Below are 24,265 nucleotides of genomic sequence, written 5' to 3'. Positions count from 1 at the left end.
ATCTAATTACATGCACATCAACAATCGCAAGGGGGCCATTTTGATGTTCATTAAATAGTCTCCCAGCCTCCGTTGTTGATCTCTGACTCCAGCTTGCGGCTGATAGTCGCAGGGATCGAATGTGACAGCCAGACATCGCGCAGTAGCCGGTCGTACCGCTTTTGATTGAGGATAAGCTGGCGATTACGGCGGAGACCAGGGTCGACTTCACCGTGGCGGTCGAGGTAGGGCGCATAATGCCAGGATCCATTCGTGTTGTGCAGGTAAAGAACCGTGCATTTGCGAATATTGATGAAAAGGCCTATGTTTTTTCCGCACCTAACATGGAAGACTGATTAGCTGGAGAGTACTTGCGAACGAAGTGCAGGGGTATAATCACTTTTGAAGATGTTGGTTGCAGCCGCCAAGCTTGTTTTTCATACAGCAGACTGCCTGTGAGCAGAATATTTCTCCGCAGAATAAACAAATGCTGGGATCAGTGAGCTCCTTCTTGGAATTGGGACAACGACGACGGTTTGCCTCTTCGATCAAGCTATCGAAGTACTTAGGCAGGCCAACAAGCTCGAAGATAGCAGGGTGCGACAGACTTGGCCAGAGACGATGGTCTTCGAAGCGGATGCCTGAGCGCGAGGCATTCCAGTGGAAGATCCACCCTGAGATGACTGCGTCGATGGGACTGTTTGTCTTGCGTGCGGGCTTCACAGACATGAGAATCTCGTCAATGGAAGGCAGATGAAGTGCTTTGGTCAGGCGTTCAAGCTCAGAGGACTCCACATCGGCAAATCCTGTGTTGGGGAACTCAACGCCGTGTTGAACATGAAGAAGGATAACTGCCTTGCGCAGGAATGCTAGTCCATAGCTCGTAACAAGTCGCCGAATAGCGGCGATGATGCTGGGAGTAGCAGTCTCCTCTCCGTCTTTGACATAGCCACTCTCGGCGGGGAAGGAGGAGCCCTCGGCACGACCGACAGAGTTTGCCTTGAGTTCAGCAACGATCGAGTCGAAGAACTGCTTGGTCACTCCAAATTGTTCTTCAGAGAAATCGGCTGCCATAATATGGTCCTCCGGGTGGGTGGCAAGTTCCTCCTTCAATCCCAGTGGCCAAAGAATGAAAGTGACAGCGACCTTCACAATCTCAGCAACAAAGCACATCCGGACAAGATGCCTGATATCAATATGAAGGACTGGAAGCAGTGACAGCGATGCTTCTGCGAGGAACACAAAGGTATCCACGGCGAGCAGAGGCTCAATGTTGCGTACATCATTGAGCAGAGCTGTGCCACTCAAACAAGGGTGTCCCACAAATAGTTGGCAGATCTTTTGACGATGCATCTCCTGGAACTCATTTGTTGGACGGCTTTTTGAAGGTCCCGTTGAGTGAAGGGACCCCACAGCAGCATATGTCAGCACCGTCTCTGATAGAACGCGCAGATGAGTGAGCGTCAACGAAGGGATTGTGTCGAGCAAAGTCGAGCCAGGCTCTGAATCAACCCCGCGCTGCGCGATCTCCACTGCAGCAATGCTGAAACCAAAGCTGCGAATCAAAGAATCAGTATGTACAAGATCTTCATTGCTATTCGCTTCAGGGGTGTTATTGAACATTGAATTGACATGGTTCATCTCGAGTGTCTTCTTGAGTCGCCTGTAGATCTGCAGCAACTCCGACATAGGGCTCTCCGGGGGACTAGGCACCTGCTGAAGTGGACTGGAAGGCGATAAGTCTTCGGTGGGAGCGAAAATACCTGGCATTGGCATGCGCGCCGGGGTGATGTATTGTGAGGAGACAGTTGGTGGGAAAGACGAGACCCTCAGTTGATCAATGGTATTTGAAAGTGGAGGGACTAGTGCCTTAGACAAGTAGTCAATGAAAATGTCGTTGTATGGCTGGGGATAGGCCTTCTCCTTCTCCATGAGGACTGGGAAGTTTTGCTGTTGGTTCAACTCTTGCTTGAGGCCTGACTGAATCCACTGGTCAAATGATTCAGAGGCGTTGAGTGGAACAAGGGGAGACTCTTCTTTGCCCTTCCAAGTGATGGGGAGGAAGGCGTTTCCGAGAGCTTTGCAGAGAGGACAGACAAATTCCATGAGATCAGTGTTCTCGGGATGGTTACGCGCAATCTGCTGGGTGTGTCGTCGCTGCGTCGCCGTATAGTACTGTTCAAAACAAGAGTAATGCATTATGTGCCCACAGCCAGTAGTCACAGGGCCACGAATAGTACTCTTTGCGTTGAATCCTTTGCTCAGTCCAATCTTTTCACTGACGACTTCTCCCCCAGAAGAATCAAGACGTTTGATCGAAGTATGATTTTCCCCGGATATACCGAATGGTCGCAGTTCTTCAGCGGACCTGTCCAGACTTGTGGGTGTTTTGAGCACCTCACGAATTCTATCAGAGTCCCTGATATCGGTCTGTCGCAGGATTGTGCTGTCTTGAACCAAGGCAAATGTACCATAGAGTCTCGAGTCATTGGTCTCTTCCTGGCACAAGATACACGTTCCGCTAGGGTACTTCCATAGCTTCTTCTCTGGGGTGGCGTCTGTATCGGACTCAAAATCGCTGAAATCTTCTTCGCCCCAATCAATGTTACCCTGGCTGTTCAAGAATTGTTGCTGCTGCTGCTGGAACTGAGCCATAACCTTGGCTTGCCTCTCCAGCGCTTGCTTCTTCTTGGCCTCTTTGTCGTTATCTGCATCGATTGCAGGAGAGTTTGTGTCAATTCGGTCGAAGGGGAATTTGAGAGACGCAGTTGCCGATGAATACGTGCGAGGGCGCTTTTGCCACAGGCGTTCAAGTATATGTCTGATTTTAGGGCCAGATGCGGTGAATTCGGGCGTGAAGGAAATTCTCTCCAATAAACCGACGATGGTCAAATGGCCAGCCTTGATCTCTCGGGCCTTCGACAAAGCATTCCAGTTGAATGAATTGGAATGCTCTTCTACCATATCTGTCTCCTCGGAATCATCTTCCAGCACCGCTGCAAGGATAAGATGCAGAATTACTTGAAGGAAAGTCTCAACACGTGTCGGTGGGATGGTTGGTGTACACTCTTTCGATGAGATAACATATTCCAAGCATTGGTGAACAATCTGCGCAAACAGCATTGTTCCGGCGAATCGGGGCAGATCTGAGAACACGCCGAAGCTGATAGGTCGAAGTTTCGGCTCAAAAACAATGTCAGAGGCATTTTTGCCTGTCTTTTTCGCCATCCATTCCTTATAAATATTCTCTGCCTCGTCTCTTTGGTTTTTTGTGTAATGTGCACTATACGGATCAATAAGATCAAGATATTCGGGCTTCAGTTCGAAAGTACCAGAGTCACTCAAGCCCTCAGGTGGACGGAAGCTAGCGACTTCTTCCAGCACATCTTGGAACATGTCCGAGTCTAGAAGCTTGTCGCTAAGGCGAGTCGAGAGGTCGGAGAAAGACAGCGGCTTGAAGCACAAGACATGAGCGATGTCACGTTTGATGTTTTCGTGGGTGAGGTGAGTGCTATCATCGATGGCAGTCAAAGATGTTCGGTCCGTCAAGAGGATCACCAGTAGATGAACAAATTCTTCTGCCACATCCACAATCTGGGTGTCTTCGTATCCAGAACGGGGCATGTAGTTCCGAGCCATCCACTCAACCATACCAAAGCGGTGTGCAATGGAAGCAAGGACTCTACTAGGATCACAGGTAACTAGGGCAGTCTGGAGAAGGAAGATATCTCTGTAGTACGCAAAGTCACGAGAAGAGACTCCACGGTATTGCGACATTTGATGCCGAAGACTAAGGCCATTGCGCACCCACATGCCAGCCTTCATTTGGGCCAACCAAGCGCATACTCGAAGTGGATAATCAAACATGGTCAGAAGCAAGTCCTCCGGTCCAAGAGTAAGCAATACATCATCAACTTTACTAGGATCGGCAGTCTTGGCGGCGTGAATCTCACTTCTTGCCGCATTGGCAGCATCAAAGAGAACATCGCGCATAGTCTCGCTGCTAATGTTTCGGCCGCATTCAATGAGCCATGACAATGTGTAGTGAAGGGCGTGGTGGAAACTGATAGATCCACGCTCCACCACGAATTCAACGACGCGATGGCAGGGCACTTGGCCAGTGGCGCCGACCTCGAAATCGAAAGGTGGCAGCAGCTTGAATCTCACTTCATCTTTAATCTCTGCCTGGTCGAATCGCTTGCGTTCTAGGCCTGCTGAATGGAGAATCGCAGTAGTGGTGGTGGTCTCGATTGCCCTCAGGAGGTTGTCACCGTTATCAATTTCAGGGTCACGGAAAGATTCGCAGAATTGGCGGCAAAGTCGGTTGATTTCTCGCATGAGAATCGATGCACTAATCCAAGCATCCGTTTCGTATTCAACGTGTTCACCAACAGCACGGACATTAGGGCAAATGCCCTGTGAAAGCTTGACGAGGTCAAGGAACTGAGGAAGGTATTGTTCCTCAGTCCGCACACGATGCTGGACATATTCCGATTGAAGAAGATATCGGAGGTCAAGGAAGAAATGATAGAGACGTCTGTTTGTAACTGAGCCAGCATCGAATGCCAGCGTGGCATTGGGATTGACGGATTGTGGTTCACCGACTTGTCTTGTGGTCAAGAAGGTATAGAGAATAGCCATCACCTTCGTGAGGAAGTTGCCTCGCACGACAATCTCTTCAGTGATAGAGGGGGTCGTGAGAAGCTGTAATGAAAGGTTGACAATCGAGTGATCCGGCTCTCGATCCGCAATGAGGTAGAGTTGAGCCAGAGCTGTATACAACGCTGACAAACGAAGACCCATGATGCGCTTAAACTGAGGAACGTTGACAACGGTGCTGATGTACAGATCACGCAAGTCGGTTCGTGTCTTCTTCCACAACCTTAAGTCGTATAGCACGAGCCAGTCTAGGCGAGTACGCTGCCACAGATCTTCATACGGAGGTACTTTTTCACCTGGAGCGGGAAGGGACGGCTGGACTTGCCAGTGACTGTCTGTTTTTGAAGGCCTTTGCCGATGCAAGCCAGGGGTCTTGGGGATGGGGATATAGCCGGTAGGGGCAGATTCAGGGCCAGGACTTTGAGACTCAGATGGGCCTCGTTCGGCAGAGGACCGATCTGTCGTTTGAGCCTGTGCGGGTCGAGGAGGTAGCGGCTGGATGCCAGTAATTCCGGCGAGAATGCGCTCTGCTAAGGCAAGTTCCTCGTCGGCACCCGCCAAAATCATATCTTCGTCTTCTTCCTGACCACGAGTGAGTTCGATGTCCATTTCATCGTCATCTTCATCATCCGCGTCGTGGGCTTCGACATAGTCTTCATCTTCATCTTCGTCTATAACATCATCGTCAAGGATATCGTCATCGTCATCGTCATCGTCAGTGGTTAGGAGGACTTGACCATGGTTAGGTAAATTGATCATGAGCGTGCGACCTGGAAGGCTCTCGGTCCGTTGATGATCGTCGATGCCCTTCATGCCGATATCTTCGTTATATCCACCACTGCCCTTTTTCCAGGGCGAAAGCATTTCCTCACAGATGATTTGTCTCAAAATCTCATTGTCCTCAAGGATTTCACAGCCAGCAATATCGGCCAACCACTCAACTATCGTTGCACACATTTGCTCGCGGAATGTATCGCGCGCAGAGCGCACCGTGACGGTAACCTTGATTTCCTCAATTATCTTAGAAACACCCAACAGTCTGTTCAGATCCTTCGAATACTTTATCACACTGCGGCCCATATCGTTCGTTTCATGAGCTCTCGCAACGCCAAAGCTATCTCGTTCACGACAAGCACGTGTGACCTGATGAGATACATCGCGAATTGTATGCTTCTCATCATTCCACAGCAGGACTGCAAATTCAGGTTCTTCCTCCTCTTCATCACCAGCACCATACCAGTTTGGGCGCAACCGAGATGCCTCCTCGTCTTTTCTAATGCCCTCAATAGTCTTTGGCAGCCGCAATTGCTCCGGGGAGCAAGAGATGACATCACAGAAATAGTCAAGCACACGGGATATAGTCAAGCGGATGGAGCCCACAAGCTCAGAAGGTAGTGCCCGTTGTGCCCGTTCCTTGCCCTTAGTATTGCCACTATCGGTGTGGATTGCGCAGAACAGCGGAAGGCGCCATGCTTCGTCATCACCACAGTCGCAGCAACCACAGTTTCCAGAGGAAAGCGAAATCTGATATTGATGTCCGGTATGATCTGAGGAATCGAAGCATCGACTACACAGCACACAGGTATCGTCTGCAGCACATGTCACGCATCGGTATGTGGCTTCCCCAGCACGGAAGATATGACCGCAGCGCTTGCCCCTCGCTGCCTCACTGTACTCGGCTCCTTCCCGGGCCCCCTGAGCCTCCGCCAGTTTCCATGGTCCCACCGGAGTTCCTTCTGGAAATAGCTGGTGTACTAAATCATTGTCGTGTCCGACAAGCGATCGGAAGAGAAGCTCTAGCAGGTCCTTCTCGGCAGCGGGCCCATAGCGGAAGTTGTGTTTCTTGGGTAAACGGAGAAGACCATCACCTAGTAGCTTCTCACACTCCCCAAGCATGAGCATGATTTGTTGTTGTGGCCGATTTATCGTAGCGACCGCTCGGGCTATCACAAGTGAGTGATGGAACGGAACGTCGTTGTCGCGACGATGCGCTCAAGGTAGTAATGGTCCGACACAGGTAGTTTCTTCACGGGTATGCAGGCGGACAAGAAAATTTCAAGTGAATATTCAAGAGATGAACCGAATCGAGTAGGGTTCTCAGATGTAGTTCACGTTCACACGCTGATACTTTGTTGGTGGGGGGAAGAAGAGCAACGGGTGAGGGTGGACCAATGCAGGCGAGCAGATCAGCACAGGTACAGTGAAGTCATACGCGATTCAAATTCAAAATGTGGAGCTCAAGTAATCCCGAAGAGCAGAATTAAATCAAAAAAGTAGAAGGAATCAAATGAAGAGTGTTTGTTGAGATCGGAAAGTAACATTTTTCCTTATGACATCGATGGAACCGGCCTGTCTCAGTAAACGCCACATCCAGGCTCACGAGCCTAACCACCTACGACACGCCACTAAACATTTGAAGTTTTTAAAGAGATTGAAAGTCAAAATACAGATTTCCATCTATCACGTACAAGCCCACATATGGGATGAGAAATAACAGGCACTAGCTTCGGTTGGCTTTCCCGTGCCCCTTTACCCGCGGCGGTAAAATATACCCAACATCACTTTCGGCAAGCCCATTTACTCGTCATCCTCCTCCTTAACCATATAACGGTGCTTGATGTCCTTCCATTGGCGCTGTAAGGTGAGAAAAATAGTCAGCGTGGGTCCTAACCTCGGGTATTGTAGTACATCGGAAAAGAGGTTCACATACGCCCTGGTTCCAGCTGTCCCAGACCTTGTTGGAGGTGATATCGAAGGCACTGTTTTGAGAGTGGGTAGTCAGTATTCCGTATAAGTTGTGCAGCATGTCTTAACATGTGCCGAGACTGGATTTAACCCACAGCTCAAAAGCGAAGGCGCCGGCAAAAGCAGTGGTCAGGAGAACAGTGTTCTTGCGCATGAAAGTCCTAAACACAGCAAAGAGTGCTTCGGTTAGATTTCAATTGGACAATTTCAATCGCGATCGTAGGACCTAGGAAGGGGAGACATGCGAGTAGATAACGTTTGCGAGCTGTCATGCGAGAAGTCAGTCAGTATTGGACGTAGCAGTGTAAATGGGAGGACTGAAAAGAGGGATATAGACATACGCCGGCCATTGTGAGAGATTGGGGTGTTTGCACACGACCGAAATTAAAGGATTGGACAGGAGGATGGGGCAACGAGAGTTGAAGTTGTGAGGTTGAAGTTGCGAAGGCTGAATCTGCGGGAATTGCCGGTCCGCTGATTGGCCGACCCTCCGGCCTTCCGCACTCAACTTTCAATGTTCGTGTTGTTTTTCTCCTTCAATCTTTAAAGATATTGATCTTTACCTTGGAGCTTGACTTTGTCAAGTTGCTATCAGATATTCTCTGTTTTACCAGGTCCATCTCTCAAATTACAGCTTACACACCCACCGACCACACCATGTCCTCCAACGTCGCCCGGTCCGGCATCACCACCGATGCCCGAACCGGCGAACGATACATTCCCTCTTCAGTCCGTGCCGACGGCTCTAGGCGCAAGGAGATCCGTGTGCGCCCTGGCTACAAACCCCCGAGGATGTCGAACTCTACAAGAACCGGGCAGCGGCAGCATGGAAGACCCGCGCAAAAGGCGGGGTGCCAGGTGCGGAAACATTAAGCAGCGAAGACGACAAGACCAAGACCACAACGATACCTACAACTACCACCGCTACTCCCGCCAGTAATAAGAACGCCAAACGCCGCGAGGCCAGGCGAAATGCCAAGGAAACCGACGAAGCCGGTCCCACCACCGAGGGCAAGGGCGCGCATTCAAACAATTGGCGTGTCCCCGCACCCACACCTAAGAAGCAAGAACAGCCCGCCGAGGAGCCTGTCGATCTCGAGGCGGAGAAGGAGAAAAAAGCCCGCAACCTGAAGAAGAAGCTCCGCCAGGCGCGGGATCTTCGCGATAAGAAGCAGCAGGGAGAGGCGCTGTTGCCCGAACAGTTGGAGAAAGTCATTAAGATTCAGGAACTTGTCCGGCAGCTGGATGTGTTGGGCTTTGATTCCAATGGGGACAAGAAAAATGGTGACAGTAATGAGAATGCTTGAATGCCCCTTTGAACCTTGAAACGCGGGGTCAGATTAAATTCAATATCCCATATCCATGTGTCGAGTATATGCCAATATGCATAGCATTGTCATCAGGTATTCCTGCAAGCACACTCCGACCTTGTTTGGAAGCCACCAGACTATCCCACATCATCGTGGCAAGTGATTGGGAGTGGGGTGGGAGAAATATTACCCCTATGGTAGGGCACAATGCAACCAGTCGGTTCCAGCCTTACAATCGCCCATTGCTTGCCTACGAGGAAGTCTGGATGCTGTCACATCTCTCAGCCATTCCCTCAATCGGGAGTCTGGGTGCTCTCCCCCTTGACCCTGATGGAATCAATACTGAAGATGGCATCAGACAACACAAATGGAAAGTCCAACCTCATGTGGACATACCACGGGCAGGGTGGCAGCTAAGTTAGACATGAGAAATTGAACATTTGATGGATATCCGGCCAATGCCGTCGATTTCCAACCTTTAACAAGACAAAGACTATCACTACAACGATACATTTATTATACATTTTGACGTGCTCTTGTATACATTTCCAAGCACAGATAGGCAAACCACACGAACCAGTCTGATGACATCAGACTTTGGAGTCAACCAGGCGAACCGGAGGCATCACAATGCCACCCCTTAGTATCCAGCGTTCATAATCAAAGGAAGTCCACGGACGCCACGGACTAGGCTCACCATTGAGCCGGTTTCTTCCAATGCCGTATGTCGCAGATAGGATACCCTGCTTGACACAGTCGCCCACACCTACGCCATTATACCAGTTTCCTGCGAGAGTAAGCCCGCCGCTGTACTCTTTGCGAACTGTGTTTGAGAGCCTATACATGCGGTCCAGATGGCCGACCGTGTACTGGGGAATGGCATCCTTTTGGAGACGACTCCGTGCGACAGTTGGGGTATCAGTAATATTCATGTGTCTCTTGAGCATGTCGCGGGCCATTTTCACTGCGGTATCGTGGTCTGGATATTCATCGAAGCCATCCCAATAATGTCCACCTAACATGACGGTGAGTTTTGTTCCAGGTGCGGAATCTTGCTTGACTTCAGATGACTCATGGTCCGTTCCGTTTCCTACACTAGAAGACGAGGCGAAAATGACACCAAGACCACATTCTGGGTTCTGCTCGTAGGGTATGGAGCGCGGTATGAGGTATCCAAAGCCATCCTCCACCGGTAGAAGGTTGGGGTTTGGGTAATAGAGATTGATGACCATTGCCGTAACAGCGTACTTCTGTTTGCGTAGTAGGGATGGGGTCAAGCCGACCGGCTTGACCTTTGTATCACTAGTTTTGCGCATGACGTTCGCAAGAGCAACTGGAGGGATAGTGGAAATGACATATTTATAATGAGACGTCTTGATTTGGCCATGCGTTGGTGACCAATGATCCATCTATTGACAGTCAGCATCACTCCTAGGGCCCAGAGAGCTCGGGGATATAGAGTGGCGGTGCAGAGGAATTTACATACCGCAATGAAAGAAGAAAGGTCGTCGACTGCACTCAAGGCTTTGATCTCCGTGTTCATCCGGAAGCTGACCTTGCCAGATGCTTCCAATGAAGCGATCAGTGCTTCAATAAGCTGGCCAACTCCCCTCTTAAAGGTGAAAGTACTAGCTCCAGCTGCAAGGACTTCTAGATCCTGTTGACGGCGCACTAATTCAGGGCCTGCAGTAATGGCGTCTATGGCCATAAAATCATCCATATTTCGAGTCTTTGTTTTGGAGATTGACCTGGAAATAAGCGACGCCGTAACTCCGCCAGAAACAAACCCATCAATGCCACCAATGCCACCCTCAAGGTTGCGAATGCTACCCAACAGCGTCTGGGCACTCAATCGATCGATATCACCAGCATAAACTCCATGGTACACAGCTGAGACTAGGTTATCTGCAACATTGGGACCAAAACGACGTCCGATGAAGTCCGCGACAGACTCATCCTTCGCCCATTCAGTTGGATGCCGGGATGGAGCGAATATATCTTTTACTATCCCCGAGATGAATTTGTTAAATAGCGGTTCCTTCATAGTATTCACGAATCTGTCGAAGTTCTCCCCAAAGGAAAGTTCAGGCTTCGGCGCTGGCAAGCGAACGAGACGGTCCGGGTAGTAGATGTAACGATTTTGGGCCGCGGGGCTTGTCTTCGGGGTGACAATGAGGTCTTTGTACAAGCCTAAATTTGTAGCCTTTGAAGGAGGTCAGCATGTCAAGGCAAACCGATCTCCGAATATGTTGTACACGGGAGCAATACTCACCAGGTAAAGCAGAGGGAGGGATCCTGGGAGCGAGCTCCTTAACGTCCGCGGCCCGTACTCGAACACGATATTGCCACCATCAACAGGGATTGTTTCGGAGTCAATCCAGCCACCGAGTCGGTCCGTCTTTTCGAACACGTTAATTCTTTTGCACGTAGGGTCTTGCGCGAGTTGCCAGGCGGCTGTGAGGCCGGTGATACCACCGCCAAGCACGGCAGCTGTGTATGTGCGTTTTTGGTCATTGAGAAGATTCAATTGCCTTTGTCTTGGCCTTAATGCTCGAGAGACATGTGATAGCCGCATCTCTACTGATTAGAGCAAGGTTTGATTCGAGGTCGGTTGGAGCATTCAAGCGAAAGGTGCAGGTCCTCGGAAGCTTCCGTTCTTACTTAAGCTACGTGGGGTGGGTAGGTGGAGCCCTGGAGCTTAGATCTTCCCCTTACAACCCTACAAGCTTGCACATGGTTCATGAGACATTCGCGAATTGGTTCTCGCGTTCGTATTATTCTTTGGAAGATCAACGGGGGAATCTATGAACAGGACAGATAATAGTATCTGAAACAAAAGCAAATGCATAAAGAGTATCAACGCCCTTCCCTCCAGCCATTCCTCGTTCATTGGTCAAGATCGGATTGTACATATGGTATTCTTCGCTTCGAAAACAGACCGTTGTGGCATATTGATTTTGCTGGGTTTTGGTTTTCGAACAGTGGATTTTCTTCATCGGGTCATGTCAGGCGGAGTCACGCGGTCACCTCAGGGTTCTGGGTATTCTCCTCGGTATTATCCGGTTTGATCAACTCTTGGGGACCATCCACATCCGTAACAAATTTGCGCTCGCTGACATGCTCTCCAGAGCGTGGGGTCCATACTTTGTCGGTGTAAGCACCGCGCTGGCCCTCGGCGTGCTTATAGGTGCATTTGGGGTTCAAGCAGGGATTGAACTTGCAAGCAGTCTCGATATGTGTAAACTTGCATCCTTCGATTTTGCAGTCGGCTCCATTGCGGCAGACCGGCATACTTGGGTGCTTGAAGTGACAGGTGGGGTTGGTACAATGCGGGAAGAACCGACACATGGCCTCTGCCTGGTGGGCGGATCGCACAGCCGGCGAAGGGTGACGTCCAGTGCATTTCTTGTTCTTGCAAGCTGCACCAAATGAGCAAGTATCAGAAGGATCGATTGATGTACCTTCAGGGGCGGCAGGTGATTGATGGGCGAACGGGCAATCCTGGCGCGAGCATCGTTGATTGAAGCGACAAACACTGTCGGGGTTGCTTTCATCCTGTTCACCACCCGCTGTGCCGTCCATATCAACATCTGCTCCTTCTGCGGGTCTTGACTTGTTGTAACCGCCACCGCGCTTTCCTCCACGCTGGCCACCTCGCTCGACACGACTGAAGAGCGAACGACCCTGAGGACCATTTTGGGAGCCAGTTTGGAAAGCGGGGTTAACAGCAGGAGGCATGAAGCCAGGCATGATTTGCGACATCAACCGGGCCTGTTCTTCCAACATTGACATAAGCTGCATCTGGCTTTCGGGGGTCAGCTGCACCATGGGGTTGCCTGGCATTCCCATAGCACGGCCACCACGACCATGTTGCTGTCCGACACCTCTCATTTGGCCACGGCCATTGTGGCCAATGCGCCCGTTTCCTTGTCCGCGCACACGGTGTAGGGCTGCATCCGAACCACGATCCAGGTTTCGATTGATTTGATTCAACATCCTTCCCTTGCCGTTTCTACCGTTACGCATCGCTTTCGGCCCGGTGGGGCTATTAAGTAGAAATGTCAGCATGTTGTAGGCATTAGTAGAGAGGCACAGTAAAAGGAAACCTACATTGACTCGTTTCCGGCCTCGCTCATCTCGGCATCCTGGCCGTTGGCCCGACCAAACGGATTGGCCATCGTTTGAGCTGAGTTGTCAAATTCCATCGCAGAAGGGTTCAACTGTCCCATGGGAGCATTGGTCGAGGCTGGAGCAGCTCCATTTATTTGTTGATTGAGCATCTCCACTTGGTTGAAAAGCCATTGCGAAAACTCGAGGGCCGCAGTGTCGCCTTCCTGAAGGCCGAGGAAATCATTTGAGAGTTCGGTGGCGATTTGCTCTTCGGTCTTGCCGTTGACCAGCATGAGAACGATGTATTCAATCAATGGCGACTCTTGGCCCTCACTCCAGCCCATCTCCACCAATTTCGGTTGGATAACATTTGCGACTGCTTGCGCAAGAGGAGTCTCCAAAGTAATTTGAGGAAGCATGGCGAAGGCGATTAGGAAGTCAGGAAAAAGTGATGGGTTGGTGAGAAATTCACAAAGAGAGCAGTGCTGATAAAAGAACTTGCGCCACCCGATAAAGGTGTTTCAGATCTTATCAGGACAACTAACAATGAAGATGCGATGAGAACGATATCTAGGAAAAGTTGGAATAGAAAGAGAGATTGATAGACCAGTAACAGTTTCTTGGAGGAAAGAGCAAGACTTTGGCAAGCAGATTGAAGTGAAGCTAATGACCCGATGACCGAAACGGACGTTTGGTCACGTGGATGTGGCTGTCCGGCGGTGAGGTGGGGCAGTACATACAGTGCAAACAACCGCATGTACTGTCGAAGTTGATTTGGGGATATCAATGAAGAGCCCTTGCTCCTATTGAATCATTTCTTGACAGCGAGTTGGGAGGGATAGAAAAGACGAGCTGCTGAAAGACATAAGGAGTAGAGGTTTGACTACTAGACTTTATGTTTATATATTATTCACAATGACCATTGTTCTTCTATTCAGCTATTGAGCTGTGTTATTGTGAACGGAGTGAATGAGGTATATGGGAGTTCTATACACAAAGGGAAGTATCCAGATAAAAAACTGACTGTTCAAGTGACATCCGACAAGGGAACAGTAATTATCTCAAGGCCTTCGGTACTGTGTGGCCTAAGGCACAAGAATAGAATTTCCTGATATATCAGGCTCTAAGGACACCTGCATGTGCACAATAATCTGCAGTGCAGATATGTTTATGTGGCTGCAGGCCGTTCATGTCCCCTCGCAATCATATGCCATCAACCCTGTCTGCCGAGGTGTCATTTTGCCTATCTTCCCCAGATCGTCGGTTATCCCCACAAATATACATACTTTGTACAGCGTGAAACCGAGACCAAAACTGCACCTTGGAGATCTGTGCCTAGCCCCATATTACATCGATAAATCATTCAAATCTCACAGCGGTATGGATGAGCGAACCATGAAGTCACATAATGCGGGGTTCGCAAGCACCGCTGCTTTGGGCCACCTACTCCGTACGCCTTTTAGGGATGGGGAACACACATCATTGGATATCTGAAGAACTGGGGTGCTTGTGGCCCCAGATTGATACTCACTATAACCCGTATGGCCCGTGTTGTCGGAAAGGTTCTTCTTAAACTAGCCTTCCCTGCTAGTATATGTTTACATATCAATTTCTCTTTTCTCATCTGAACGTGCTTCCTCAAGGCCGGGAGACAAACTAGATCCAACTTGGCGGCACCATGATTGAAGACCTTTTCGTACGGATGACCCTCAGTCGGGCCTCACTGTGGGCTCTAGGGCTATTCGTTGCATTCTGCGTCTTCAGAAAATTTCAAGCTTCAGCACAAATCGCCCGGCTCGGGTTGAGAGCTCCTAGGATCAAGTTTCATCTCCCATATGCTCTCGACTTCATCTTCCAAGGCTACAAAGCCAACCAAGTGAACCGCGACTTAGAGTTCTGGGACGAACAAATGGGGCAAGCAGGCGGCCTGACAAATGTGAAGACAGCCGAACTCGATGCTGGCATTTCCACCCGTATGATCCTTACCAAGGATCCAGAAAACATTAAGGCAGTCCTCACAGGCCAGTTCGCCGACTATGGCAAGGGTGAGTCCTTCCACCAGGAGTGGAAGGAGTTCCTAGGCGACAGCATCTTTGCCACAGACGGGGAACTATGGTCACGTTCCCGCCAGCTCATCCGTCCCATGTTCGTGCGTGACCGCATAGTTGACACAGAAATCTTTGAGAAGCATGTTCAAAAACTCATTCCGCTTCTCGGCGGCAGCGACTCACCCAGCAGCAGCAAGATAGTGGACGTCGGGTCACTCTTTTTCCGGTACACTCTCGATGCAGCAACAGACTACCTGCTCGGCAAGGGTACCGACAGTTTAGATAATCCGGCGACCCGGTTCGCCGAAGCCTTCAGATATGTGCAACAGCGCCAAGCGGAATTTTTCCGCTTCGGGTGAGTGATGATACTCGATCCTGTGTGACGCGAGTACAGCCTGTCATTGGAGCTTTGTGGAAGCTAATCTAACATTCAACACTAAAACAGAATCTTTAGCCGTGCCATGTCACGCACCGAGTTTCGCAAGAACCTCAGGATAATGGACGAGTTCATTCAGCCATATATTCAAACGGTCCTCGCCCGCTCAGCCAGTGAACCTAACGAGAAGCTCTCAAAACGTGAGACCTTCCTCGACGCGCTAGCTAGCTTTACCCGCGATCCCCGTGTGCTCCGTGATCAACTCGTTGCCGTTCTCCTCGCAGGCCGCGACACTACAGCCGCCACACTGTCCTTCTGCCTCTTTGAGCTATCACGCAACCCAGAAGTCGTTGCCAAGCTGCGCGACGAGATCCGTGACAGACTCGGCGTTGGCATCAATGCCCAGAAACCTAGCTACACTGATCTTAAGGAAATGAAGTACCTTAATGCAGTGCTACACGAGACGATGCGTGTATACCCAGTCGTGCCATTCAACGTGCGCAACTCTCTGCACGATACCACTCTCCCACGCGGCGGTGGACCGGACGGACGCTCACCAGTGGGTGTGCGTGCAAACTCGCGGGTTATCTACTCAACGATGCTAATGCAACGAGATCCTGATTTGTATGACGGCCCCGAATCGGAGAACTACTTTGATCCTGGGAAATGGATTCCTGAGCGGTGGGTTTCCGGCTGGCAGCCTAAGCCATGGCATTTTGTTCCTTTTAATGGTGGCCCACGGATCTGTATTGGCCAGCAGTTTGCTACTATTGAGATGGGGTACACGGTCATTCGGATCTTACAGAATTATGAGCGGATTATTGCGCTACCGGTTGGTGGCAAAGATAAAGTTGACGACCCGGTGCTTCGGTTTGAAGTTACCCTCAGTCCGGGCTCTGAGTTGAACTGCGTTTTCCTCAAGGAGGGTGAAGAGGCTGCGCGTAGTGCCACACAGTCGAATTTTGCTTGAGCTGTTTGGTTGATTCTTCGGGTCATAGTATGAAATATTCACGACATGAGCTTAATGCCCTGGCTTCAGCGTTTCGAAGTAGGTGGATTCTATGTTGCTCTTCCATCATTAGTAGTCAATATGAAGATCTCAAAGGAAAGCCCACACAGGCCTCCACTTCTAATTGCAAACCCTAACATAACTACATACCTTGTGCAGAGAAAGAGTGCCTTCAATAACAGGTTGCTGGCGAGTCGACTCAGAAGACAGAGAGTGTTCGGACCTCTTAACACGTATCCGGGGAAATCGGCAAGACTCCCACCCTTCCGGCCATTCCATTTTCCCCGGGCAGCCCTCGCTCCCTTTGCAATTCAGCGGACATTAAGGGGTATCTTCCAATCCGATTGGCTGGTAACAGCGACTATATCGAGCAATATTTAGGGAGGCACATATTTGGGGAAACACTTCGGCAGGTTGAATATTCTCACAAGGTATTTGGAGACATTGCATTATCTGATAAGTCTGCCATATTAGACACAACTCTGATCCAATCAGAATACAATTAATAGCAAGTTGACTGTTTCCGTAGCTTCCTAAGCCTTTGCAAGATCTCGACTTTCCGCAACTCCAAGAACAAATCCTCTTCGTCTGCATCATCCAAATCACCCAATACACTCCCCAGTGCCGTCTGTACGGGTGGAGGTCGGACTTCGATCTCCTTGACCGAGATACGAGCTCCCCCTTGGTAGCTGTGTTGTAGGTAGAGGTCTTGACCACCTCAGAGATTAAGAAATGATTCGAGGTTTGTGTGGCCTTGGGTGAAGGGAGATCATCGTTCTTCAATGGTACATAGGTCTCGTTGGTCACGCCAACAACTTCTTCTTGCTCGGTGCTCTTTGATCCCACCCAGCCTCTACTCATTTGCACGGCCTTTTCCCATTGTCCGAATTGGGTATCGCTCTCTTGTCGCGAGACCTGGGGCTCGAAGACAGCCCCACCGGAACGATTGATATCGCGTAGTTCGGCAAAGTTACGCCAAAGGCCAACAGCAAGGCCGGCTGCGATTGCTGCACCGAGAGCTGTAGTCTCTCGCATCTTGGGGCGGTAGACAGGAATGGATATCAGATCTGCTTGGGTCTACATTCGCGATAAGAATAATTCTTGTACACTCATCGATGTAGAGGAAATCATAATATCTTACCTGCATCGCCAAGTCTGAGTTACTCATACCCCCATCTACTGCCAGTTCGGAGAGTGTGTGGCCGCTGTCTTTCTCCATTGCGTCTAGAATTGCTTTGGTTTGGAAGCAGGTTGCCTCTAGGGTAGCGCGAGCGATGTGGCCCTTCTGGGTGTACTGGGTAATACCGACTGCGTACACTGTCAGATTAAATATACTAATAGCCAGGCATCGAGAGACTCACAGATTGTTCCTTTCGCGTCATCAATCCAATAAGGCGCAAACAGTCCACTGAAGGCAGTGACAAACACACATCCACCATTGTCGTCCACCGAGTAAGCAACGTCGTTGACCTCCTTAGACTCCTGGAAGAAATTCAAGTTGTTCTGCAAGAATTTGATCCCAGATCCAGCAACAGCGATGCTCCCCTCAAGGGCATAGATAGGCTTCCCACCAAAGTGGTAGGCAACCGTAGCCAGCAATCCATGTGTCGACAGCACCGGTTTGTCGCCAACATTGTACAAAAGAAAGCATCCAGTGCCATAAGTATTCTTTGCCATTCCAGGTGAGAACCCTTTCTGCCCAACCAAGGCCGCAGACTGGTCTCCCAGACAGCCCATAATCGGAATCCCTGCCAAGGCCCCAGAAGCAACGACTCCATACGCCGTTGCATCAGATGAGGGCACAATCCTAGGCAGGTGAATCTTGCCTCTGATCCCAAAGAAGTCCAGAAGCGTCTCATCATACTGCAACGTCTCCAGGTTCACAAACATGGTCCGCGAAGCGTTTGTCGAATCCGAGACAAAGACGTTGGCAGCCACGCCACCGTTCAAACGGTAGACTAGCCAAGCATCGACGGTACCAAACGCCAGTGTGCCGCGTTCAAATGCATCCTTCACTCTTGGGACATGCGCTAACATCCAGAGTAGCTTTGTAGCGGACGAGTAGGTTGACAACGGCAAACCGCAGAGTGTCTGGAGCTGCGCTGCCCCTGCTTTTTGTTTGAGTTCCGCGACAATTGCCTGAGACCGTGTGTCCGTCCATACAATGGCATTGTATAAGGGTTCGCCGGTTTCATGGTCCCAGACTATGGTTGTTTCGCGCTGGTTTGTTATTCCGATGCTTTTAATGTTGCCTCGACTATGGCCTTTCGCTTCGAACTTCTGGACAGCTTCTTCGATGCAGGTTTCTACTGAGGTTACAATTTCGAGGGGGTCGTGTTCGTGCCAGCTGGGGGATGGTTAATATCAGATCCAAGGTAGACTTATGGTCTAGCTATTGGATCGGAGTGGGACTTACCCCGGATTTGGGTAGATTTGACTGAACTCGACTTGATGGGATGCTACTGGCTCACCCTCGCGGTTGAAAACTAAGAATCTCGTGCTCGTCGTGCCCTGGTCGATTGACCCCACAAAGGTGTCTGCGGGCTGCATGATTGTAGAGTGTAGAGGAATTCAGGAACAGAAACCGTCTATTTCAGTGAAAGTTGAAGGAATACAATAAAGGAAAACCCCCAAGATACAACAGGGGGCGACATAAGTCAAGTCATCGTCCACGGGTACATAAGATCTCAGTCACACGGGGGAGAGGGGAAAGAGAAGGGATTGGTGGGATTACCCCTGGTCAGACGTGAGAAAGGTGACGGGCTAAGCGACATAGATTATGTATTGGCATGTATTGGCGCTTCGTATACTGGAGTTGAACTTGGAATTAGAATGGTCTTAGTCAAGTGTCAATGCCCTCGGGAAAACATATCCTCGGATGATCGTTCTCATCCCGACTTTCCCCCTAACCCCTGTCAGCGTGACTTTCCTGCATACTGTGGAGAGAGATCAGCAGATGATGGACGACTCGGCTCATTTGACGAAGTGCCAGATCCAATTTGGTGGGGAATCGTGCATTGACTCGGTCTTATTCTATTGTCATATAGCAGCAGGACAGCCATTTGCCAAAAGATATGGCCCGGATGACCCAAATTGGAACTGTCTGACTCAAAATTGCAATTCTTTCAGCAATTCTACACTGGCCTTTTTGTGACTTTGAACCACTGGAGGACAAGACCTCATTTTTACCACACACACAGAGTCAAATCCGAACACCCCCGGTCGTGGTGATGCCACCTCCAAGCAGATAGTCACACAGCCAGCGGTCAATTGTGCCACTACCGATGAAAACCGAGAGCGACAACATACTACCCTCGGCGTCATGGGAACCAATCTCTTTCCGCTACTTTCGCCTCCCTTTGAAGACTGCCGCCTCTGCCAAGATGACACAATTTGGACTTTCCAGAAAATTGCAATTGGGCCTGCCTAAGGTCTGGCACCCGAGTTGGCGATGAGTAACAGAAGACATAGAAGCTTCTCCTTTTGGTCTGAGCAGTCATGGCAAATACCGGTAAGTGGGAACTATACACAACATTGCGGTGTCCAAAAATTACCTAAAGGAGCGGAAACAACCCACCCGGGATCGGACAGTGACTTCCGGCTACCCAGGCCAAACGGTCATTCCTACAAACGACCCCTGAAATGAACTATCGGAGATGCGCTGTCACAAAAAGTCTGCTCTGTGGGGAAAAGAAACAAAACAAAAACCGGTAACAAAAAGGACAATGACCGGCCTAACCAGTTCAATCAAAATGATATGTGCACTTGATGATTCCGAGTCTGTCCGGATTTGACTTCAGCTGGTAGTTTCCCTGCAAGCTTGCACGCCCTCTGGAGCTCTGGAGCTTGGGACAAGGAGGACAAAACTCACAGACACACACTATCCCCCAGGACAAGTCCCTGCATCAGCCAATAGAACCACCGTCTTGTACGAGAGACAACCCAGCTTGAGTGCAAAAGGACCGGTTACACGGTAGTCCCTGGTTCTACGCCGTTGATATACCGGACTACTACATTCTTTTGGTGCTGTTGAGGAGTTTCCCCCGACTGGTCGTACTATATCAACTCGAAGCCCCAACCCTGGCTCCCAGAGGTTGGGATCTCCTTTCGATGGCTACCTGGAAAGAGCTTGAGCTTGATTCAATGTCAAAAGTCCCCCGTGAGATTCTTTCCTCTACAAGTCATGACAGTGGTTGTGGCTCGCTGTGTCTGGCTGATAAGAACGAAACGGCTATCCATCATATCAACGCGGAAGTCGAAAGCCCTTATACTCGCCCCCTGCTCTGGTTCAAAGTGAGGGAGTACTGTCGTGATGCGTTCTCAGAGTTCTTTGGGACGATGATTCTGATTTTATTTGGAGACGGAGTCGTTGCTCAGGTGCTACTCAGTCATGGCGAGAAGGGGGATTATCAATCTATCTCTTGGGGATGGGGGTAAGGCTCTTTGTTTTCTGTCATCTCTTCATGCTCTCTTCTAACCAATTCTTATTCAACAGACTCGGTGTCATGCTCGGGGTATACGCCAGCGGGGCATCAGGAGGTCACATCAATCCCGCCGTGACATTTACAAATTGCGTCCTACGCGGGTTCCCTTGGCGCAAACTCCCCGTGTATGCACTATCCCAGACCCTTGGTGCAATGTGCGGCTCTGCCATTGTGTACGGCAACTACAAGTCAGCCATCAACATCTATGAGGGTGGGCCAAATATCCGCACAGTTCCCGGTTACTCGACGACAGCCACAGCCGGCATCTTCTGCACTTATCCAGCGGAATTCATGACAAAGACGGGGCAATTCTTCTCCGAGTTCCTTGCTAGTGCGGTGTTGATGTTCATGATATTCGCCCTGAAAGACAACGGCAATCTAGGTGCCGGGCAGCTGACGCCTTTGGCGCTTTTCTTCGTTATCTTTGGCATTGGCGCGTGCTTTGGATGGGAGACCGGATATGCTATCAACCTGGCACGGGATTTTGGGCCCCGGCTGACATCCTACATGATTGGATACGGGCATGAAGTATGGGCTGCAGGAGACTATTACTTCTGGGTACGTTCTACCTACATGACATGAATCAACCTTCTGCACTTTCTCAGCTTACCAATGCTTCTGCCTTAGGTCCCTATGGTTGCACCAATATTGGGTTGCACCTTCGGAGGATGGATCTACGATCTATTCCTGTATACTGGGATGGATAGTCCGATTAACACACCCTGGATGGGAATCAAGAGGCTGTTTGGACCCCTTAATCAAAGGCGAGTCGTACTGCAAAGTCCAGTCTGACAGAATCCCGCTCTTACGCGTTACATCACATGTAGGCGTGGAATGATGATCCCTGCACTGGACTTGTTCTATTTTATCTTATTCATGATCTGTTAATGACAGTGTAAAAAAGGGTGGAACTTAGCTACGGTCGTTATGATTTGTATTTTGCACTTTTAGCCAGTTTCTGCAGCATTCCTTTTTAGCGTTGCGCAATCTACTTTCGCAATTCCAGCATTACTAGTGATTTAATCTTTTTTTCCCTGTTTGAACGATGTGCTTTGATCAGTATCGAGTACATGTATGGGCCGGCCGTATCTATCGGTCATGGGGTCTATAGGTAACCTCCGAGATTCATACCTCAGGATTCATGCACGATGACTGTTATATGTTTATTCCTTTATTCACAAGAAATTCATCCAATCCATGTGTCATGTCTATCTATCTGGGCTGCATGATTCCAGAAGAAAGCACAGCAGCTGCAGCTGCTGTGCTTTCCAACTGGCACATGATTGTTGTAATCATATTGAGCTTCTGAAGAAATAATATCAAAGATAGTGGGTTGTAATTTGCAATATACAATATTCATTTTTATACATCGTAGCTAAGCTAGTTATCAGAGACCTACAGGATGCTGAGGCCTTGCCCTAAACAGTAGGGCCTTGCTTCTTCCAGGAGTACTCTTCTCCTACTTTCCTTCCTATCGAATTCATATCTCCTGTGCTACTTCAATTACACTTTCTCTAAGCTTGTATCAGGTAGAGAGACCTAGTAAGCACATGGTAGTCCACTTGCTGTGAAGGCGAACGACGCAGAACCCATTTGCCTCTATCCGCATTATTATGCACTTACATCTGACGACTTATAGGCATCTGCATTTTCGTCGCAATGACTGACGCTAGCCCAAAGCCTCCTCTTGACCTTCTTGACCATCGCCGCGATCTTTTTATAGACCCACTGTTATGCATATATTGTCACCTCGACCTAGTGTGTTGTCAATTTGAAGATACCGACATTGCCAGCAGAGAACCCACAAGGGACCGAATTATGACTGAGCTGGCGGCCCATACCATCCTGTGCTTCTCCAAAACCTCAGTCATGTCTGAGGACCCAAATGATGTCAAGTACATTGATCCCGTCAGACTTTGATTTGTCCACGCCAGCAACATGTAGCTGGGTTGATTCAACACCAGATGTACTATGGCCAGAAGGATCAGTAATTGATAGGACAACTGGGACAATATCTTGAGACGCAATATTGGCCCTCACTTAGCTTCTTTCCAGAGTGCTTTCCTGACACTCGAAGAACCGATTTCAGCAACCTCTATCCTAAGCCTCACCGAGTCTATGGTTACTGGAGAAACTAACATCAAACATAAAAAAAGAAAAGCTTGGATCAGACCTCAGATTAGACCATAGGTATCACAAGAAAGCTGATCCACTGGAAGGTAGAATTCCCATAATGTTGACAGCTTCTGTTCTCAGTATTTCGTCAGCATAGCGGTCCAATCAGCCCCGTTTTCCAACAGCATATGCTGCACAGCAGGAGAAGCATATTTCCAAGCATAGTAAAGTGGTGTTTGTCTCTCTCCATCCATAGCATTCACATCCGCGCCCCAACGTATAAGACATCTCACTATCTCTTCTGAGGTGCCTGAATCATCTTCTTTCCGGCAATATGCTGCAACATGCAGTGAACTAGACCTCTGTGGAAACACAGGAGTCAGTGTCGATATATCACTGCCGTCGCAACCCCCAATGGCCGGATGTTGTCGGCGTATAGGGGGACGTAGACTGGCACGTATAGGGGGACGGATTTCGCAGCAGTGAATGGCGTGATGCAAAACAGTATACCCCTCAGGGGTCCTTTCATTGAGATCAAATCCACGTCCAAGAAGCAGCTCCAGTATGTCGCACTTCTTAGAAATTACAGCGCGCATTACAGATGCGAGACTAACCCGAGCTCCATGGTCTAGAAGCAGGCGGACCGTCTCGAGAGTGCATCGACTTGCAGCCAATTTCAACATGCTCGCATGAAGATTTGCTCCACGTCTAAGAAGCAAATCGACTGTTTCGAGGGTTCCTTTTTCAAGTGCTTCACGTATCAATCCCCCCCTGTCATCATCAGCCAAGGCAATGTCCGCTCCATGATCAAGAAGGACCTCCACCAAAGATGCATAGTTTGGCTTTCTGCGCACTGCCCAAAGCAACGGAGAGACTCCGTGGACTTGAGCATTTACATCGACACCGAATTGCATGAGAAGTTTCAACATCGGCATTTGGCCGGAAGCCACTGCACAGTTAATCAACCCTCCGAATAACAGGTTAGATCCTTCTGTCTGAGCCCCTGATTCAAGAAGTAGCCTGAGGGTACTCTCATGACCCGCAAGAAGAGCTCTGACCGCGGGATACATTCGTCCTGCCCAGCGTTTTTCTTCTTTGACGACGTCGTTTAATTGAGCTCCGTGATCTAGGAGCAGCTTTACTATAGCATCATGTCCACCGTTCGCGGCTATGCTCAGGGGTGTCTGTCTTGGGGTCATAGGTAGAACCTCAGGTACAACCCTAATTATAACCCTAGGTGGAAGCCCAGAGTGTCTACCAGGTGGAAGCACAGGTGGAAAGCAGTTTTTTGCTTCCCGTCTTCGAGACTCGGACATGGGCTGGACATCCACGTAGGCCCCCCAGTAAAGAAAATGTCGAACGCCTCTTTCATTCCCATCGGTAGCACATTTGAATAAACCTTCTCCTTTGGAGAACTTCACATTTTGCTG

General features: G+C 49.7%; 9 protein-coding genes across 9 annotated transcripts; 3 read left to right on the top strand and 6 right to left on the bottom strand.

Moving 5' to 3' along the window:
• Positions 1-50: 50 nt before the first annotated feature.
• Positions 51-6,540, bottom strand: N7500_006351 (putative ubiquitin-protein ligase E3 component (UBR1); the record flags this gene model as incomplete). Its single annotated transcript, XM_056677495.1, has 2 exons — positions 51-318; positions 380-6,540. The coding sequence occupies 2 exons, from the start codon at positions 6,538-6,540 to the stop codon at positions 51-53; spliced, it is 6,429 nt and encodes a 2,142-aa protein (XP_056532495.1).
• A 675-nt stretch (positions 6,541-7,215) lies between these two features.
• N7500_006350 (cytochrome b-c1 complex subunit 9) lies at positions 7,216-7,733 on the bottom strand (the record flags this gene model as incomplete). The annotated part of the gene is made up of 5 exons (XM_056677494.1): positions 7,216-7,272; positions 7,349-7,397; positions 7,479-7,544; positions 7,629-7,648; positions 7,725-7,733. The coding sequence occupies 5 exons, from the start codon at positions 7,731-7,733 to the stop codon at positions 7,216-7,218; spliced, it is 201 nt and encodes a 66-aa protein (XP_056532494.1).
• A 307-nt stretch (positions 7,734-8,040) lies between these two features.
• Positions 8,041-8,690, top strand: N7500_006349 (putative RNA binding protein Pym; the record flags this gene model as incomplete). The annotated part of the gene is made up of 2 exons (XM_056677493.1): positions 8,041-8,148; positions 8,175-8,690. The coding sequence occupies 2 exons, from the start codon at positions 8,041-8,043 to the stop codon at positions 8,688-8,690; spliced, it is 624 nt and encodes a 207-aa protein (XP_056532493.1).
• A 593-nt stretch (positions 8,691-9,283) lies between these two features.
• On the bottom strand, positions 9,284-11,268 carry hem14 (oxygen-dependent protoporphyrinogen oxidase; the record flags this gene model as incomplete). Its single annotated transcript, XM_056677492.1, has 3 exons — positions 9,284-10,102; positions 10,180-10,896; positions 10,966-11,268. The coding sequence occupies 3 exons, from the start codon at positions 11,266-11,268 to the stop codon at positions 9,284-9,286; spliced, it is 1,839 nt and encodes a 612-aa protein (XP_056532492.1).
• Positions 11,269-11,708: 440 nt separating this feature from the next.
• N7500_006347 (mRNA-binding protein NAB2) lies at positions 11,709-13,222 on the bottom strand (the record flags this gene model as incomplete). The annotated part of the gene is made up of 2 exons (XM_056677491.1): positions 11,709-12,738; positions 12,804-13,222. The coding sequence occupies 2 exons, from the start codon at positions 13,220-13,222 to the stop codon at positions 11,709-11,711; spliced, it is 1,449 nt and encodes a 482-aa protein (XP_056532491.1).
• A 1,259-nt stretch (positions 13,223-14,481) lies between these two features.
• Positions 14,482-16,197, top strand: N7500_006346 (cytochrome P450; the record flags this gene model as incomplete). The annotated part of the gene is made up of 2 exons (XM_056677490.1): positions 14,482-15,206; positions 15,297-16,197. The coding sequence occupies 2 exons, from the start codon at positions 14,482-14,484 to the stop codon at positions 16,195-16,197; spliced, it is 1,626 nt and encodes a 541-aa protein (XP_056532490.1).
• Positions 16,198-16,738: 541 nt separating this feature from the next.
• Positions 16,739-18,786, bottom strand: N7500_006345 (glycerol kinase; the record flags this gene model as incomplete). The annotated part of the gene is made up of 5 exons (XM_056677489.1): positions 16,739-16,864; positions 16,909-17,313; positions 17,378-17,544; positions 17,598-18,583; positions 18,653-18,786. The coding sequence occupies 5 exons, from the start codon at positions 18,784-18,786 to the stop codon at positions 16,739-16,741; spliced, it is 1,818 nt and encodes a 605-aa protein (XP_056532489.1).
• Positions 18,787-20,346: 1,560 nt separating this feature from the next.
• On the top strand, positions 20,347-21,512 carry N7500_006344 (MIP/aquaporin family protein; the record flags this gene model as incomplete). Its single annotated transcript, XM_056677488.1, has 3 exons — positions 20,347-20,669; positions 20,732-21,278; positions 21,348-21,512. 3 exons carry the CDS (start codon positions 20,347-20,349, stop codon positions 21,510-21,512), a joined length of 1,035 nt encoding a protein of 344 aa, XP_056532488.1.
• Positions 21,513-22,972: 1,460 nt separating this feature from the next.
• On the bottom strand, positions 22,973-24,034 carry N7500_006343 (ankyrin repeat domain-containing protein; the record flags this gene model as incomplete). The annotated part of the gene is made up of 1 exon (XM_056677487.1): positions 22,973-24,034. One exon carries the CDS (start codon positions 24,032-24,034, stop codon positions 22,973-22,975), a length of 1,062 nt encoding a protein of 353 aa, XP_056532487.1.
• Between the last annotated feature and the right edge of the window lie 231 nt (positions 24,035-24,265).

Source organism: Penicillium coprophilum (genome assembly GCF_028826855.1).
Source record: "Penicillium coprophilum strain IBT 35676 chromosome Unknown utg000004l_segment0_segment0, whole genome shotgun sequence".
NCBI classification, from domain to species: Eukaryota; Fungi; Ascomycota; class Eurotiomycetes; order Eurotiales; family Aspergillaceae; genus Penicillium; species Penicillium coprophilum.
The sequence above is the reverse complement of the archived record's forward strand: the minus strand, read 5'-3'. Positions and strand labels throughout refer to the sequence as shown.